The sequence below is a fragment of the Spea bombifrons genome, chromosome 7 (assembly GCF_027358695.1).
Source record: "Spea bombifrons isolate aSpeBom1 chromosome 7, aSpeBom1.2.pri, whole genome shotgun sequence".
Classification (NCBI taxonomy): Eukaryota; Metazoa; Chordata; class Amphibia; order Anura; family Pelobatidae; genus Spea; species Spea bombifrons.
The window spans coordinates 45,291,347-45,310,693 of NC_071093.1; the positions used below are offsets into that span (position 1 = coordinate 45,291,347).

At 48.8% G+C, this 19,347-nt stretch overlaps 1 protein-coding gene across 1 annotated transcript in view; it reads left to right on the forward strand.

Moving 5' to 3' along the window:
* Positions 1 to 2,606: 2,606 nt before the first annotated feature.
* The window catches only part of SEPTIN12 (septin 12), a 41,254-nt gene continuing 24,513 nt past the window's right edge, over positions 2,607 to 19,347 (forward strand). Inside the window, exons 1-2 of the mRNA XM_053470955.1 lie at positions 2,607 to 2,726; positions 17,491 to 19,107. Coding sequence (XP_053326930.1) covers positions 2,672 to 2,726; positions 17,491 to 19,107 — 1,672 coding nt within the window. The 5' untranslated portion in view covers positions 2,607 to 2,671. The remainder of the gene's footprint in view (positions 2,727 to 17,490; positions 19,108 to 19,347) is intronic.

The window sequence follows — 19,347 nt, forward strand, 5'->3', positions numbered from 1 at the left end:
TTTTGGTGGTAATTTCCTTAAAATCGGGTTAAAAATAAACTCAATAAACTGTGAGCTGTTATCGTCGGCCGTAATGTTGCCATGTCCTGTTTGCACTTTGTACAGCGCTGCGGAATGTGTTGGCGCTATAGAAATCCATACATAATAATAATAATAATAATAATAATAATATCGATGTAAAAACTATTTTACTAAAATGTAAGATTTTAAGGGTTACTGTCCCTTTAAATACGGCAGAATTGTTGTTTTTTTAGCTGCCCCGTTGTTCGTAATTCTGAGCAGGAAACAGTTGGAAAAACAAGGAGACGACGCGACAACGGAAGCGGGAGATTCTAAAAGAGAATGGAAGGAAGATTTACTTTACTGAGAGGGTGGTAGGTAAGTGGAACAGCCTCCCAGTAGAGGTGGTAGAGGGTAATACAGTGAGGGTATTAAACATGCATGGGATAGACATACGGCTTCTGAATCTAAGACGAGACCAACGACTGATTAAGGTTTGAGTCTTTAAGGCCGGAGAATTTTTTCCCCCAAAAGATCTCTGATCAGCCGTTGTTGCCCCGGTAAGGGGCAGCGAGCCGGCCGGTGACCGCGAGGCCGGCCAGATATTACACACCGCGTTATTTCACTGCCCCCCCCCTTCTGTAATTATATCCGGAGCCGATTCAGACAAAGCTCAGATTGTCCTGCGCAGCACCTGCCTCCGACATCAACGGCAGCTACGGCCAAAAGACCAGTGAAAGCGATGATATCAGGTCACAGGGTAACATAACCGTGTACAGATTTTACATCGCCAAGAGGGTGGTAGATAAGTGGAACAGCCTCCCAGCAGAGGTGGTAGAGGGTAATACAGTGAGAGGATTAAACATGCGCGGGATAGACATACGGCTCCTGAATCTAAGACAAGACCAACGACTGATTAAGGTTTGAGTCTTTACAGCAGGAGAAACGGGCGAGTAGACGGGGGCCGGATGGGGCCGATCTGCCGGCGGGTTCTGTTGTCTTTGTGAGCGTTTGCCATTGAATGTGAATTCTGTCCAAGGAGACCTCAATAAACCTGCATGGTGTGAAGATTATGGCCCCCGGAGTAACACCCCGGTGCTAACAGACGCCGAGACAGATGCTGCCTCCCAGGGGCCATTGACACCTCTGTGCTAGAGACTAATGAGGCCTCGCCTGGCCCCGCCGGACACATTGGGGAGATATATTTGGCCTTTTACTAGTGGAGACCATTCTACCATCCCATCATGAGTGATAAAATATCTCCTGTCTAATTGCCCCCACCCCCACCAGGGGGCTAATACAGATCCAGCGCGGGGGGGGGGGTATCAGATCGTACAGACTCCGGGGCAAACAGCAAATGGGGACAAAACCTTCATCCCCCAGCTGGGCTATCAGATCACAAATGGCTCTTATCTCTCTGATTGATAGGAGCCCACCGGCCGGGAGACCCTCGGAGAGTCACAATCACTCTCTGGGTCCGGGAATTCCTTATTTACCTGGCCCTGGAACATGGATGTGTGATAAGTGGAACTTTAAAAACTGTAAGGAAGTTTTACTTTCACTGGTAGGGCAGTTGATAAGTGGAACAGCCTCCCAGCAGAGGTGGTAGAGGGTAATACAGTGAGGGATTAAACATGCATGGGATAGACATACGGCTCCTGAATCCACTCGGTGTGAGCGTAACACTAAGTTACATCGCAGCCGCTCGGGACAGAAGCCGGCGTTGTTCTTCCGCGTGACGCGGGGCAACTTTCTGCGTCAAAATAACACAAAAGAATAACTGTTCATACGGGGGGGGGGGGCGAGGGGCACGGGGGGGGCGAGGGGCGCGAGGGGCACGAGTCACACAACTAGTTAATCACAAGTGACACAATGTAGCAGAGAGGCCACGATGACATCATGTAACGTTCCATCGATACAAAGTAACAGCTCAGGGATCCGCCTCCTGTCCGCGTTACAATCAATGAAACAAATCCACGGACTCTGTGATTGGCCGGAAATATTTCCCATTTTATTTATGGGATGATCCAACCCCCCCCCCGGCAGGGAATGTGTTAACGGCGTGCTGGATGGGGAGTAGTGCATCGCTCTGGCGGTCAAAGGGTTAAGTTGTACAGCCCCAGAATCTGGGTAATATAACCCCCTCCTCATCCCCTCCCTACTTCCAGATGTGCAGATCAAATAAGTGAGAGAAGGGGGGAGAGAGAAGGGGGGAGAGAGAAGGGGGGAGAGAGAAGGGGGGAGAGAGAAGGGGGGAGAGAGAAGGGGGGAGAGAGAAAGAGAGAAAGAGAGAGAGAGGGAGAGAGGGGGAGAGGGAGAGTGGGGATTCCTGAGAGGTATTTGGCGGGGAGGGGAGGTAGTTTCTGAAAGTGATCCGTGTCCCGGGGTAGGAGGGATCTCATCTCATCCCCACCGCTGCCTCCCTCTGCTTCTCATTCCGAGTTGGAGCTTTAAGCACCGAGGTCTCTCTCCCTCCTCTCGCCGCTCGCCGCATTAAGAGACTTTTTAGCTTTTTTGTATTTTTTTTGTAGTTGTTTTTCCTGGGGGGAGCGACTTCATTTATTCAGAGACCCCCTTCCCCCGTTACCCCTCACCAAAGCCTGTGGAAGTGGAGGGACCCCCGCGAGTTCCCTGGGTCGGCCGTGGAAGCGAGCGGAGCGAGGCGGCCAGGATGTCCGGACTGTCGGTCAACGACCACCTGGAGGGGATCCTCTCCGACTTCGAAGGTAAGCGGGGGGGGCGTCCATACCTTGTGTTCTACCCCCTCCACTCATTATAAGTCACCCCTTAGACCGAGACGGTCATACCCCTCCATCAAACTTTCCATTCACCATTCACCCCCCATTAACCCTTCACGCGCTGGGGCCCCCAGACTTGATAAATACCCCTTAGATCCGATAGCTTTCGGAAGGCGAAGCTCTGAGTCATCTTACCCCTCTCTCTCTCTCTCTCTCTCTCTCTCCCTCCTTTCCTCTCTCTGTCTCCTTTCTTCGCTCTTTACCTCTTTCCTCTATCATATCCCCATCACCCCCTATCGCTATCCCACGGCAGATTTAACTCTTTGCACGTCACACGACATATCGCAGCTTAATCTAGGCTAAGTGCTGTGGTCCTCCGTCCGTTGGCTCTCGTAGGGTTAAAGTTGCCCCCCCCAATATTCTTTTATAGCTCTGAACCACTCTTTACTGCAACAAAGCAGAGCCTGCGCCGGGTACCGTGTATAAGTACGTTTCTGCTTTGGGCAGCGAAGGGTTAATATGGAGGCGCATGGTTTTCCTTAAGTGTCGGCTGGATCTCGGGCCGGACTCCTGGGATTCTGACCCCCCAAGCGATGCGTCGTTTATTCCTCCCCATATCTTCACGTGAAAGCGTCAGTTACTTTGTACAGCGCTGCGGAATATGAAGGCGCTATACGAATCGATCGATAATAATTGACTGGTGAAGGGAGACGCATTTCCCGGACCCCCCGATCTTCCCAAATACGTCTTTTTATGCCCCCTGGATCGAAATATCAGTGGGATGGGGGGTATCATACCGCCCCCCCCGCCCCGACTGAGACCGACTAACAGCCCTCCCTGTGTGGCTCACAGCATCCACTACCTGAATATGAAAGGGCTTGGTGGTCCTGCGGCTGCAGTGTGGGGAGGGCAGCGACCTGCGGAGGGGTCGGCCCCTGTAAAGACCACCAAAAGTGCCCTAATGACATTAATGAAGCCCTCCTGGGGGCAAAGCGTGCCGGTGACAGAGCTTACAATCTAATAATGGCCGTGACGTATCCTAAGGCTCAGCGCCTGCTGAGGGGAGAGTGGTAGATACGTGGAACGGCAGCTCAGCAGAAGAGGCAATTGGACAGACAGAGTGTCCACTCGGTTAATCTTTACCTGTCGCGAGTGGGGCCCTCAGAAGCCGGAGCTGCGTATGAACGCACAGTAAGGTTAGATTGTCAGCTCACGGGCCGGGTCCTCAGCTCCCGGTATCTGTCGGGGTAAACGTATCTCTGGCATGTTTTGTACATCACCGCGGAATATGTTGGCGCTTAATAAATAAAGAATGTTAATGATGATGACCTCGGCCGCGAGGTGGGGGGCCGGTGGGCCCTGAAAATGCGTAACGCGGGGTCCATTCACTTTTATTCAGGGGCCACTTACAAGATAACGGGGTATCTGTGCTGGGGGGCACTGAACCTGTGAGCGGCCCCTGAATAAAACAAATGGACCCCGCGTTACCCCTTTATAACACCCCCTCTATTCGGATCTGTGCCGCCGCCCGGCGCTGGTGGTAATGCAGTGATTGGAGTCGGAGATGTTTGCCGTGGGAGCGCCTATGGGCTGAGCGCCGGAGCCTTTGTTGCTTTCATCTTAGCCGGTCAATAAGGGGCCCCTGCCTATGCATACATCAAAACCCCGTCCCCATCCCCCTGCCCTCAGCACCCGGCCAGAGGCTGCGCAGGAATTATGGGTAAAAGCGCATTTATGGGTTTCTTCTGCTGCTTTCCACTCCCATCACTCTGAGCCAGCAGTCCGGTGATGCATGAGATCCGCCGGGCAGCCACGAATCTACTCGTTACCGGCTCAGTGATGGGAGTTATGATTCCTCAGCCAGAGAGCCGACAGGATTTGGGGGCTTCGTAAACTTTTTGATGTTTGCCCACAATTCTTTTTTGGGGCGCAGGGACTGGGAGGACTAAACAGGGACACTTTGGAGGTATCTTGACCCAAGTATTAACCCTTAATATTCTTTGCATATCGTGTATGAAGATATAGATTATATTTATAGATAAATCGTTCCTTCAGTTCTAGGAAAATTCTCAATAAATGGTAAAAAAAAAGACAAATTGCCCCATTTTTAATCAAAGTGGAGCAGTTGCCTTGGAAACCATTACAACATTCCTGCTTATTGCACCACGGGGGGGGCTCTTGAGAAATGAATCCCCTTGTCTCCCCTCGTTGGGACGGACCCCCCCCAGAAAGCGTGCATGCGCCCCGTCGGGGGATCAGACGATTTACCCCTGTGAAGGAGCCGCCGCGTTTCGGTAAAGCGGGGGGGGGGGTGTTGTTTGCGTTTCCCGCCCTCCTGTCAATCACAGGGCGGGGGCGTAATAGGTGAGGTTTGTAAAGTGGTGCTAAATGCAGCCATCAAACGGTTAATTCCCCGCACCGCGCGGCCAACGCTTTCCACGCAGCGGAGACCCGAAAAAAATAACAATTCCATTAACTTCATTATTTACATTTTGCCCCAAATTATCCTTATAAACAAACTAAAAAAAAGGAAATACTTTAACATTTAATCATTTTGCTCAGTTTTTGCTTAAATTATTACAATTTCTAAAGCTCTGACATTATTTTTTTTGCTGTATTTTTCTTTTTTTGGCTGAAATTCAGAGATTTTGTTATTATGAAGGAATCCCCCCCCGTTTTCCAATCTACCCCCCCCCGCTCATATTATCTCTACACGTTTAACCATCTCATTTCTGGGTGTTGCCCCCGGCGACGCGTTTCGCTCGGGACTCGGTTACAGATTTTCCTTTGACCCAAATTATCTCTAAAAATGTATTTTTCTATAAAAAATAAACCGGCAGCCCCCCCCCTCCTGCAGGGATCTCATCTCTGGGTTTTCCGCACGCAGCGACCCGACGCGTTTCGCTGACGGTCCGTAGGCGAGAGCGGGAGAGCCCCGGCGGTGACCATGCGCGATCGCCCACAGGGAGGCTGAGTGACAGCCCCGGACATGCGCTTCCTCCAGCGCAAGATCCCACTTGTCCCGTCGCTAAGGCAGCCCGTTTCCGGCGGCGACCGCTCTGCATTGATTTGGGTGGAGAAAGGGACTTTTTCCCCCCCGTGGCTTTCGCATTTTCCACGCTCGCTTCTTACCTGGAATGTTGGCGGAAAACAAGCAGTTTTAACAATTTCCTCCCCGTTTCCGTAGCCAGCGGTGAAAAATCCCTCAAAACCCCCTCGTCTCGCCCACCTGTTCTCAAGCAAAGGCGGGAGTTAGGCATTCAATGCAGTAGACGTTCACTCACCTGTTCTCAAGTAACCTTTAATATATACATATCCTTAGCCCCATCCAGCCCCCTTCTAGTCGCCTATCCCATGCGTGTTTAAATTCCCTCACTGTATGATCCGCTACCACTTCTGCTGGGAGGCTGCTCCACTTATCTACCACCCTCTCAGTAAAGTAAAACTTCCTTTCATTACATCTCCCTGATCTGAGAAGGAGACATTGGCAGCCCGCAATGTTTTTTCCTCCCCATAATGCGGGGCGCGTTCTGCGCAGGGGCCGGGTAAGCGGGGGCCGGACCTCCTCGGACACGGACTTAATTCCCACGTTAAGACGCTCCTAATCCTTTATCCAGCGACATTTCCCGACTTTACACAAAACTTATCCGAGATTAAAGAGGATTTACGGAAAACAGAGAATCCGACGCGGCGGCCGATAGAAGAATAACGGGTTTATTTACCCCGTTTCCATTATTAACCCCTTCCCTGCTGTCTCTATACACATTATCGGGGCTTCTAGGGCAGTAGAACCCTGCGATCCCCTCATACCCAGCAAACATTCTCACCTCCTAGAAAAGAGGGGGCATCAGGGGGGGAGAGAGGGGCATCAGGGGAGGAGAGAGGGGCATCGGGGCGTCATGGGGAGGGAAAAGAGAGGAGAAAGGGGCTTCAGGGGATAAGAGAGGGGCATCAGGGATTTGGGGACCAAAGAGGGACTGGCCAAGCTGAGTAGAGACACTAGGCATTTCTGAATCCGAGGTGTCCGCGGCTCTGCGGAGGGGGAGGGGAGGGCAGGTAAATCCGCAGGTGTAACCTGATGCTGGACACGGAAAGAATGCTTTCCTGCCCTAGTAATTACTGCCAGTAACCCCTTCCCTGCCGGGCTCAGTGAGCGCGCCTTTACGGGGTCCCGGAATAACTAATTTATGGTTTTTTTCACTATTTTACCATCATTTCCGGTCCACCGGTAGCCAATGGGCAGCTCGCCAGCTACTGTAAACTCCTACTCCCATCATGCTCAGCTTGTCCACGGCTGGCTGATTGCCATGAGAGGGGGGGTATGACTTCTATACCCCAATATACGGCATAAACGGTGAAGTTAGGGTTAACGGGGCCCTATATTCCTGCGAATGCCGGGTTTCCCGGGGTTAATGTTGTTAACTCTTTAGAAGAGGCTTCTTTTAGAGCGGAAATGCGCTAACAGCAGGTTGGTGATACCGGCCCTTTAATTAAGGGCACTAAAGGGCATTAATAAATGCCTCCTGCAGGGCCGTGGGGAGCAGAACGCCTCCCGAGGGGTACATCACCTATGGGTGAGACCTAAAGCCCGTCTGTCTGGTTAACCTGCCAGGCTTGCTTTTAAGAATCTGTCTGCTTGAGCACAGGTGAGCCTCTGAAAAGCCATTGGTCTGAATCCAGAGGCCTGGTCTGCCTGATGGGAGTTGTAGTTTGCTGGATAGTGGATATTAACTCATTCCGTTTCACACAAGGAAGAGAGGGTGGTACTAGATACGTGGAACAGCCTCCCAGCAGAGGTGGTAGAGGCTAATACAATTTATAATGATGTGTCCATAGGCCTAAGTCATTAATGCGATGTGACCCCCTCCCCCGTCCCGTGCGGCCCCTTCATCCTCTGGGCTCTTCTTTCACATTTAGCTCCAGGATTCTAAACAATTATCCCCAGATAGGCATGCAGGGGCAATTATCTAAGTAATGCCCCACTGGATACTCGGAGGAGGGGGATCTGCCCCCTAAATATGGATGCTTGGCATACTTGAATAGGTGTCATCAGCTGAGGCTTCTGGGAGCTCAGGGCAGGACTGGACTCTACCCCCCTGGGGGGCGGCGGGGGGGGGCAGGGGCATGTGAAAGTCTGTGCTCAGGGGCAGGATTAGACAGGATTCCGCTTGGTGCCCCGGACTCGACCTGTTGACACCCACCAGGCATCAGACATGGGGGGGATGTGTGAGTGACAGCCGAGGGGGTTAACATTTAATCTGGACCTCTCTATCCGCGTTTAACCCCTTCCATGCCCCGAGGTTATAGATTTTGCGAACATTTTCCCTCTTAGGAAGGGGGTAGAAGGTCGGCGACTGCCTTCGTCTCACACGGCGGGGTCTGAAACTATAAAATATTTCAGTCGTTTTACAGAAAAGAGGGATTTTGGCGGAAAAAGATGTCAGATTTTCCTCCTATTGTCTTCACGTGGAGGGCGAATCCTCCCGGACTCTGTCTGAGTTTCCTTCCCCTCCTCGGCCGTCTTCGTTTTCTATCCTCCTGGAATCTTCAGATCTCCTCGCTCTCCCCTCTTGTTTCTTCCCCGCTCGTCATTCTCCCCAACGTTCTCTCTGTCTCCTTTTTTTTCTCCTTAACTTTTTCTTCTCTATATCTCTCCCCCGAAGTTTCTTCTCTCTGCCTCGCTGTCCCCTTCTGTCCCCGAGCTCTGGTTTTTCTCCTTTCTTACAATCACTTTCCTCTTCTCCCAATTCCAACGATTTGAATAATAATTACTAGAAATCTGATTCTCTTCGGATTTTTATTTCATGGCGCCTGATTCAGACGTTGCCTTGGTGCCTGGATATACTGTATATATATATATAATGAGTATACTGTATCTATATAATGGATATACTGTATCTATATAATATAATGGATATAATGTATATATATAATGGATATACTGTATATATATATAATGGATATAATGTATATATATATAATGGATATAATGTATATATATAATGGATATACTGTATCTATATAATGGATATAATGTATATATATAATGGATATACTGTATCTATATAATGGATATACTGTATATATATATAATGGATATACTGTATCTATATAATGGATATAATGTATATATATAATGGATATACTGTATCTATATAATGGATATACTGTATATATATATAATGGATATACTGTATCTATATAATGGATATAATGTATATATATAATGGATATACTGTATATATATAATGGATATACTGTATCTATATAATGGGTATACTGTATATATATATATATAATGGATATACTGTATATATAATGGATATAATGTATATATATAAGTGATGGGGATCTCCCCCCGGAATGTTCGCGTTGGTGGGATACAGGGCACTAAGGAGATACGATCAGGGTTCCTCTGGTTTGGAGGTGGCCCCCCCATTGCAGACAGCGAGCGGGGGGGTCTCTTCTGGTTGTGTTCTCTGCCCCGCTGCCAAACCGGAATGGGATTTAGATACGGTCTCCCCTGGGTCTCTCGGTCTCCCCTGGGTCTCTCGGTCTCTGAGGGGTCTCTTTCCTGATTCGTGTCGGTATGGAAGGATTATAATTGTTCTGTGGATTTCTTTTCCTCGATGTCCCTGACAGCTGTCTGTTCTCCGATCTGCTTCCCGTACTCTCTCTCTCTCTGACTCGGTCGTCTCCCAGGATTCCGCGTGGAATCGGCGACGCTCTAATCTCCTGTCTGCGATCTCTCTTTCCGTTTCATGCGAGGGATCCCAGCGCGTTTGTCTTCTGTCACCGCGCTTCCGCTCTGTTTTTGGAGATAATTCTGTTTCGCAGGAGTGTTTGGGGGGGGGAGCCCGGGGGGGCCCAGGGGGGGGGCCCGAGAGGCGCTGCGGATTTTTTGGGCTTTAATATTTCCAGCCGCTTGCCCTGAAATACCCGAGAGTGCTGAATGTGTCAGAGTTCCGCTGGGCAGCTGCTGTCTATCGGACGATATTTCCCCCTCTTCTTACCCCTTTTATAACTTTTTTCTGGGCTCCTCTTAATCCCCCCCCGTGCGTTTCACGCTTTTTTCCTCCCCATACGTTTGACTTCCGCCGTTGTTTTTGTTCCGTCTCATTGCGTTCGATTTCCGCCGTCATTAAACGTTTCTTTTGACCCACAGAAGAGAATATTTAAATCAATAAACAGATGGTTTCCTCATACTCGCCTGCGACACGGTAGTCTCCGGCTGGATACTATTTGTAGACAATACACCCACGTCGGTGAGCACTTGTAGCCCCCTGAGCCACTTCTGCCGGGAGGCTGTTCCACTTACCCACCGCCCTCTCAGTAAAGTAAAACTTTCTTAAAGTAACCTTAAAGTAAAACCCTCAAGGGTTCCTAACTTAGGACCCAATAATTTGACGGCGGGGCCCGGACAGCGGCTCTTGCCATTGGATAAAGCAGCTCTACCTGTCTTTATTAACCCCGTGCTGCCATTACATTACCTTCATTCACAGTACTGGCATTGATCTGGCTGGCTGAGGGTTATGGGAGTTGTACGGGGGGGGTATTCGTCTCCCAGCTGTACCGTCTGACTCCTGCCTTTATCTCTCCCCCTCCAGCCTCTCCTCCCTTCCCCCGCTTATCTAATCTGCCTCCCTTTCTTATCATTAATTGCCCATCTCATCAGAGGAGACGCTGTTGTGAGAACGCTTCGCATGATTCCCTTTAAAGGGTTAACATACGATCCTGTCTGCCCATGAGGGCCGCGCTCATCCGTGTTCCCATCGCAAGCCGTTTGATGTTACATCCAGGTTAAGTTATGCTAAAGAGCCGCGCATGTTTAGGCAGAGGTGTGCGCACATACCTGTGGAAGTTAACTGCTTGAGTGCCGGGGGAATGGTATGTGAAAGTGTTAAAGCCGATTCGATTTCTGCTTCTCAATAGGCCTGGCGGGGAAGAGAAAGAAGGGCAGGCGGTGGGGAAGAGAAAGAAGGGCAGGCGGTGGGGAAGAGAAAGAAGGGCAGGCGGTGGGGAAGAGAAGGAAGGGCAGGCGGTGGGGAAGAGAAAGGATAGAGAAGGGTAGATGGTGGGATTGAGAGAAGAGGGCAGGTGATGGGTTGGAGTGAGAAGGGCAGGAGTTGGGATAAAGAGAGAAGGGCAGGCGGTGAGATAGAGAGAGGAGGGAAGGTTGTGGGTTGGAGTGAGAAGGGCAGGCAGGAGAGGAGAGGAGGAGAGTAAGATGATAAAATCATTATTATGTTGATTATTTCTCATTTTGAACACCGAGCTCCGCACCGAAGTCTCCTAAACGTCCAGTCCTGCCGTGGTCCTCGTTGTGAGTTATGGCTCCCCGCGGAGCGGCGCGGGGTCACCGTGGTCACCGTGGTCACCGCTCATCCGCAATTAGCCAAGAGGCGTAATTAGGAGCCATAACTCATGCGCTGTGTTTTCCATCAGTAATTATTTCATTCGTGCGCTGCGTCCGTCGCTGGTTATTTATGAAGCGCTTAAAGCTCCTGAGGCTGACGTGGATCCTAAATACCCCAAATACCCCCCCACCCCACCCCCACCCCCACCCCATTAACTTACCTGCAAAATCCCACCGTGCCAAACGTATGAATTTATTTCAGGAGACGTTCAGTTAGGTCTGTAACTCTGACAGCCGTGAAGTTGACTTGTCCCCAGACAAAGGGCAAATCACAGCAGTTCCCGATGCCGTAGGGGCAAAAGTAATGATTAACGTACAATGTCCCCCGGTCTCTGCATCGTGGGTTAATCTGATCACATGACGCGCCGTCCCTTTAAATCGGTCATTTAACCCATCAGCTGTCTCCTATCCCAGCTCCCTCCTCTCTAACAGCACCTTAACTCTCATCCGAGGTCAGGTGACCTTTGACTCCTTCTGCCCCCCCCATCCTTTCCGAGGTGACAGGCAGAGGTGGTCTGTGGAATTCCAGGTAATCACGGAATCTTCACAGCTCTAGTACCGAGGCTTGTAGGAACGCCGAGGCTTGTAGGAACACGTCGAAATGCGTTGACATGCCTGCCTTCCGAGCCCGACCCGACACGGCTGCGGCGTGCGGAAAATACCTGTTTCCTATCCTTCCTAAATAATTACACCGTAAAAGGGAGCTAGAATCGTCAATTAATGCGGTTCTAGGTAACGTGGTTCTGGATTAAAGAGGCCATTTTTTGTTGTACCAGATGTGGCTACCATGGGAGGCGTTATAAATTAAAATTCGGCATTTCTCCTGGCATTTTTTTGGGGGGCTTTAATGAAAACCCAGGTTTGTCATCAGTGGAGCTCTCGGAGGTCTCACCTAAGTAGGCATCTAGATGTCCACAAAGAAATCAGGGTACCGGACAATACCGGGTTCCACCTTGCCGAGCTGCGCACGTTCCAGACCCAGCTCAATAAAGGTTGGAATTCGTCGGGCTGTTATGAGGTTGGCGGAGGCTCGGAGACCGGGGTCAGCTCGGCAGCATCTGGCACCGGATGAATGAACCCCTTCACAAGCGTTATTATCTCCCTGGAGCCTCCTGAGACGCCGTTTGGCAAGTGATCCAGAAATCGCTCCGCAGGACCTACAGCCCCTCGAAAGGACCTTTTGGGGGCACAGTTGGTCACAGAGTAACTTTAATAACCTCTTGCCCCACGGCTGAAAGATTAAAATACAGAGGGTCGAAGTACCCCGCTCTGATGAGATGCCTCCTATCTTCTGGTGGAACCTGACGGGGGTTCTAAGATCTGAGAATCTGGAACCAGGCTGGCTTTGCTGAACCTCTCAGTGTCTCCGAACGCTCTCCTTGGGAACGACCCCTCGTTTTCTTGGCTTTGGCAGGTTTTATTCCGGCCTTTTATCGTCCACCGAGGTTGACGAGACGTCTAAGGAGCTGGCGTTGGGTTAGAACGTTCTTGGTAATTCATTCGCCCCCCCCCCGTCTGCCGTGAGATATTATCATTCACGCTTTATAATTCCATCACTTTGATTCATCAACGCGATGAGCGCTCCCCGGAGGATCACACGGTGTGAAGCGATATCATCTCATGCCGGATAAAATCATCTGTTTGACGGGCGTCCTCTCGATTCGCTCTCCGACTGTCTCGAGACCGTCTCACCCAGTCACCTGCGGTCTCGTCGGAATCCCTCGCTCTCCCCATCGCCAGCTTCTTTGGTTTTTCTGATCTCCGGCCAACTCCGGAATTTTCGGGACATTCCTTCACATCCCAGAACAAAAGCTCCGCGTACCTCGAATTCTTCAGACTTTTTTTTTTTTTTTGGGGTCCAGAACCTAAAATTCCAAAATAAATTAAAAAATCTCCTTTATTTGCCCATAATGAGCCTATAACACACGTATCATACGAAATTAACCCCCGAATGGTTCCAGAGTCCCGGGTGGACAACCTCTAGCACCGCCACCCATTAACCATATATTATCCATTGAATTAACTCCTTACTGTCCTTGTTGAATTGTAACAGACAGATCTCGATCGAATAATAGCCAGGTTTGCAGGTCCTTATTAATTAAAGGTTCTGTTCCAATGAGACAAAGCTTTGGAAGCAATCTGTATGCAATCTGTAAATGGGAAGTTTATTTTATGGTTTGATCAGTAAATTGATTTGTAACCAGAAAAAAAAAGGATTCTCACTGCTTTACCAAAGGTAGACCCGGCGTTGATTGATTGCATAATGGGGATCGTTTTCTTTTGCACTTTACTTGTCCCTAGAGGGGAACGTTTCACCGTCTGTCTCCAAATCTCTTCTTCGCTGTCAGGTAACTGTTTTTGCCCCCCAGTGTATCATTTAACGGCCCTGCCAGGGTCCGCACGTTTCAACAGCTAAACAATGGGAACTCATCTTCCTTAACGGGGGGCACTAAATAGCTATAGGGGTACTGAACATTAAATATACACCGCTGTATACAGTAATATAACCCCCCCACGCTGTATACAGTAATATAACCCCCCCAGCGCTGTATACAGTAATATAACCCCCAGCGCTGTATACAGTAATATAACCCCCAGCGCTGTATACAGTAATATAACCCCCAGCGCTGTATACAGTAATATAACCCCCCAGCGCTGTATACAGTAATAACCCCCAGCGCTGTATACAGTAATATAACCCCCAGCGCTGTATACAGTAATATAACCCCCCAGCGCTGTATACTGTAATATAACCCCCCCACACACTGTATACAATAATGTCCGGTTTTATCTCATTTTGTCCCAATAAACTGCAGACCTGGAGCCGCCGGTGCTGTCAGTCATGTGATATGTTGGGTTATTTTCCCGGCTCAAACACCGCACTGAGCTGATGCTTTATGGCGATGCTAATGAAGTCAGTTCCTCCATAGACTTCCATTAGTCAGAGAGTCCGATTGGGTGATTAAGACCGAGCCATTCTATTGTTCCCCACAGGCAGTATTATAAGGAGTCGGGGTGTTTAGTAGATCGGGGATCAGATAACATTGCGAGAATCATACAAATGGCTGATATGCAGCAAAAACTACAACTGGGGTAAATAAAAAGAAAACAGAGCGAGGTTTTACTAACTTTAATCTGATACTTGATGCTTTTCACACTTCTCGTGGTCGGAGTCAGAAATGATTTATTGCTTATCGATTTATATAGCACCGTCATATTCCGCAGCGCTGTACAATGGGGATGTAATAAGCATCGCATAACAATTTGGACTCCAAGGAACAAAAGGGTGAGGAGGTCTCTGTCCAAACAAATCTTATCTGAAGCTCAGTTTATCTGGAGTCGCTGTCACTTGGGACGAGCTCCACTCCACCAAACTCTCTGATTTTTATTGCATTATTCTGGTAAAACCTCGGAAACACTAAATAAGTGCATTTATGGATGTTTAGTGAATAACTTTGTCACGAAGATAAAGTCCGGTACAAACGACAGCTGGCGGGCAATCGAGGAGGCTTTCTTTACTTGGTCAATGGAAGGATCTGAACTTTTCAGATAAACAATTAACGGGGCTTCAGAGGAACAAACTGATGATATCAGGAGACCAAAGGGAACAGATGGGAAGAGAGAGCGCAACGAGCTGGAGAGGGGGGAGAGGTCACTCGTGGCCACGCAAATGGAGAGCCTCGCTCTGTTTTATTTCATGTCAACAAACTTTTCAGCCAAAAAACCCTTCCCAGCGAGACACCCACTCCTTCCTATGAGATCAGTGCATTGGTGTCAGCGGTGGGATCCGTCGGAACTTTTAAGTTCAATCCAGCATTATTCAGGCAAATCTAGATCGGTTCTTCGCTAGATATCGTCAGCCGTCCCACCGGCTATATATTTTTTTCAGTTTATGGCCATCATCGTCCTCAAAGAGTAAACGGTAGTCTGACACCGATCCAGGGAACCACCAAGCTTTCCGCATACTTCAATTATTCCTTTTATTCTATTTTTCCTTTCATTTTTTTTAACCGTAATTATTGTCATTACAGGGTAACTGAAGTGTAGAAACGATGTAGCGTAGGATCCTTCTGAAGTCTGTGGGGGGGGGGTGATTGACTTTAAAGGGTAATTCATTTGGATTGATCTCACTGACGTGTATCTCATGATGAGCTAAGAGCGTTCTTATTATTATTATTTGTGCGTAAAGACTCTCCGATCTTTCTGGTTTTGGTTTAAAAAAAAACAAAACCAACTTTATAAACCTCGAACAAGTTTCCATTCTTGACGTACCGATACTATGACGCGAAACGCGTCGGGACTTTCCAACTAATGCCTTTTGCTCATGATACGTAACAGAACCGCGGGGTTTGACTTCAGAAACAAAGTAGCAATCTTCTGGAAGAAGGAAGAGGCTTGTTGACTAAATGGCGCTCTGATTCCTACTTGGTATCCTTCATACCGTGCGTTGGACGACTGTCCTCTGCTTCCTATGCTGGGACCTCCGGCCACGGCTGTTATAATTAGATCTGTCCGTCCGCTGGCGATAAGCGGCCCTTCCTGAGCGGCTTGACGTTCCCTACCCTTTTTTTCGAGGGCCGTCGAGGCTCACCTTCCCGTCCCGTGGTTCTCGGGGGTGATACGCGGGGTGATTGCACTTCAGGCTTATAATTAAATGGATACATTTCCTTCTTCAAATGACATAATAGGGGCTAAAAGGGTCACCGCTAACGCGACGCTTCCTTTTGGTCTGCGATCATTCCACATATGGAAGCGGGGGGGGTAAGCGGGGGGGGGTGACCATATGTCCCACATCCTGGAGGCATTGCATTATGGGATCAATGTAAAGTTTTTAAAGGGACCGTATAATTATGTGAAGGGGTTAAACCAAGACGTGTTTATTCAACAACAGCTGGACAGCCCATATTTCCTCCCCGGTTCTAAAACGTACGTTTATAAAATATTGACTTTTTTTTTTTACCATTTCCATGCGCGAAATGACGTGGAGTGTTCTGAGCGGCCGGACGGATTCCACGGACGTCATCTCTTTGTATATTGATACACAAGGGGTTTTTCTGTTGTCTCGGGCAGATATAGGCAGGTATGGGGTTAATTCCGCTCCAGCTGTCTGAGCTGCCTACACATGGGGGTGGGGGATGACCTGGCAGCCATATGTCCCGGTGCCCCCGGGGCAGGCATACTTGGGCACGATTGTTCAAATGCCTCTTGTCTTTTTCTAATCCTTTTGAGTCCGGAGGGGTCTGGAAGACTTTGCGGGGTAATTTCTCTCGGTTTGGCCCCTTCTGGCACACAATAGGATATGGGATATACTGCACCATCCTTTTTAACCTCTTCATTGCCGGGACACAGGGACGTCACAGCCAACCCACCAGATCTGGGCAAAAACTTTTTCAAAGTTTTTGCTGATTTTGGTGTTTTTTTATAATTATTTTTTTTTTTACTTTTTTATATGGTTTATATGTTAAAATAATAAATCAATGAAATTCTAATACATTGTGATCAGCTTGCAGGGAGGCTTCTAAAATAAGAATGGCGGACCTTGGTCTGACCAGCCCACCTATGCAGAAGTAAGCCTGGTGGTCTGCGCAGTGACCTGTGGTTAAGGGATAATGTTGAGGCCGCCTGCCGCATTCCCTAACCATTTTTAGACAGAGAGACATCGCGGGTGTCAAAAATGTTTTTATGCAAGATTTTGGCTCGATTTGCTCCTTTATGATTAAACCTTATATGGAGTTATATGGCGGAGAGCACTCGGTGATTTATATTGCGCTAAAAAGAATAGAAGTCACAATTTCCCCCAAAAAACATCAGACAGGGCATGTCTATCCAGAGTATGTGGGTACAAAATGGTCTAGAAGAAGATGTTACGGGGGAACCGGACCACAGTTTGTAGAACTTCTACTCAGAGGGGACATGGTTACTCTTTCACGGTCAGAATCCCTTATATAGTCTTTGTAATGATTCAGAAGGAACAGACCACCGAGGTCTTCAAAGCTGATGTTGATTTAAGTCTTTCTTCCCACGATGACCCACTAAAACCTATTGCCTTCTACTATCGGCTCCATCTTCTCTTCGGCTAACAGGACTAAGTCCATTTTCCTTATTCCCCCCTATGCCTCATCCCTATGAAGCCCCACTGTGATGGACCCTCAAACTCTTTCTCCAACCCATCCTCCCCTTCCGTTGGAAGACACTTGCTTGATAGCCTTTCACCTTCTAATTACCCCTATAAGTGATATCAATGTGTTAATGTTCTACTTATGATATATTTTAATTAATTTTGGAGTCCAGGTTTGAGATATTAATCCGGTTTCTTGTGTGTTTCCTATTCCGCAGCTCTGAAGAGATCTTTTGACATGGAGGACGTCGACGACACTCCTGTGTTTTCTCCGACTTCTCCGCTCAACTCTCCATTTAGCCCTGCTCCGGCCAATGCCATCCGCGCAAGCAATGGAGAGAGACGAGTGTCTGCAGGGTCCCACCAGCCGCTCTACCAGTCCCGTATTAGTATCAGTTCCAGCTGCAGCCCGGCTCAAAGTCCGGTTCTAAAGACCAGAATCACCAGTAGTTTGTCCTTTAACCGTGGGACCATGCAAATGGCCAAAACCAATGGAAATTCCAACCAAGGCCTTACTCGGGTCTCTTCTTTCCAAACACGACTGAACCCCACTGGATTCTCTTCTTCTGCAACTGGAAGCGACAGTGAAAGCCTTCACAGTTCCACCTCCAGCCTAGAGTGCCCACCAGCCACCAAACCATTTCACCAGATACGTCCTACGCAAACGTCAGTAGGCCAACAAGGCTCAAGCATCACCGTTTCCAATATTTCTAGCCCCATCCTGAAGAAGTTCTCTTCTCATGGCAGCGTATTTCACTCTGAGGTCGAACGGCCCGGTGTCCACCTTGTTCCAGTGACTGCCGACAACCACAGTTCTCTGCCATCTCTGGACTTGCATATCGCCGAGGACCATGTTCCGGATCTGGTCCCTTCTCCAGATGCTGGATATCCACCATCAGAGGGTTGGAGTTCCCCAACCGAAGGGTATAAGCAGTCTAGAAGCAGCAAGTCAGTCAGTAGGGAGCCTTCATTCTCCTCCTCTTCATCCTCTTCCTCGCCACCCGCTGATGCTCCCATTAACTGCACTTCTTCACCGCCTCCTCTGTTTGGGCCTTTGCAACAAACCACTCTCCAGAAATTCCCAGTTAGTTTCCAAGGTCCAGTCGTAAAGTCTTCCAATGGTCCTGTCTCAGAACAGATTAACAAACCGCTGCCAAGGACGCAGCTGAGAGTAAACCTGAACGCCATACCTGGCCAAGGTCCTCGAGTAAATAGAGAAAAAAACGAAGTACCGTTCAAGGATCAACTTCAAGGGACATCCCTAAGTAGAACCCCAAGTGGCACAAATTCCAACCCTCATAGGTCCCCATTTATAGGTTCTCGCATGCGCTCACAATCACTCCAACAGGAATCGCTTCCAGACTCCAATCTTGACCAACCAGCCAAGCAAAGAGAGATGTCATCCTCAACTGAGAGACTCCGATCCATGATGCAAAGGGCCAACTCGTTTAATAAGACAGACAGTGCCTCCTTCCAAAGGTCGTGCTTCCAAGAAGCCCCAGCCGGTCCGAAGCCACTCGCTTACACGGGTGTCTCAACGAAAAGTGTCTCAGAAGCAGCATCCCAAGCAAAGTCTTCGGTCTCCTCTAGAATTCAAGGCTACAATACCCCGCCATCTGTACCCTGTACTCAGGACAGCCAGTTTAACAGGAGGGTTAAAGAAGAATCCAGAAACGGTATCCGCTCTCTTAACCAAGGCCTACAGAATGATCGTCGGAGTGAGGTATCTGTCGAAACTCCTGGAGTCCATCCCAGCCAAGATCCTCCAGCGACGTCGAGATGCACAGAAGACGCGGGCCAGGCAAGCACACAAGTTACAGAATCCAGGCTTGAAGGTAAGAGAGGCTCTTATAACGGTCTTTGTCAACGGTGAACGGGTCTAGGGCCGTCTCGGTGGGACATCATTTTGATGGATTCTGTAAATAATGGCAAGAAAGCGATCCAGGGATCTGTCTCTTTTTTATAAATGTGTATTCAAAACTTTAGGTAAAAAAATGTATTTCTTATCTGTGGGAGAGACGCATATTTTGGGGAAATTTCTTTTTAATCCAAGTCCTTGGAATTTAAGATGCTAC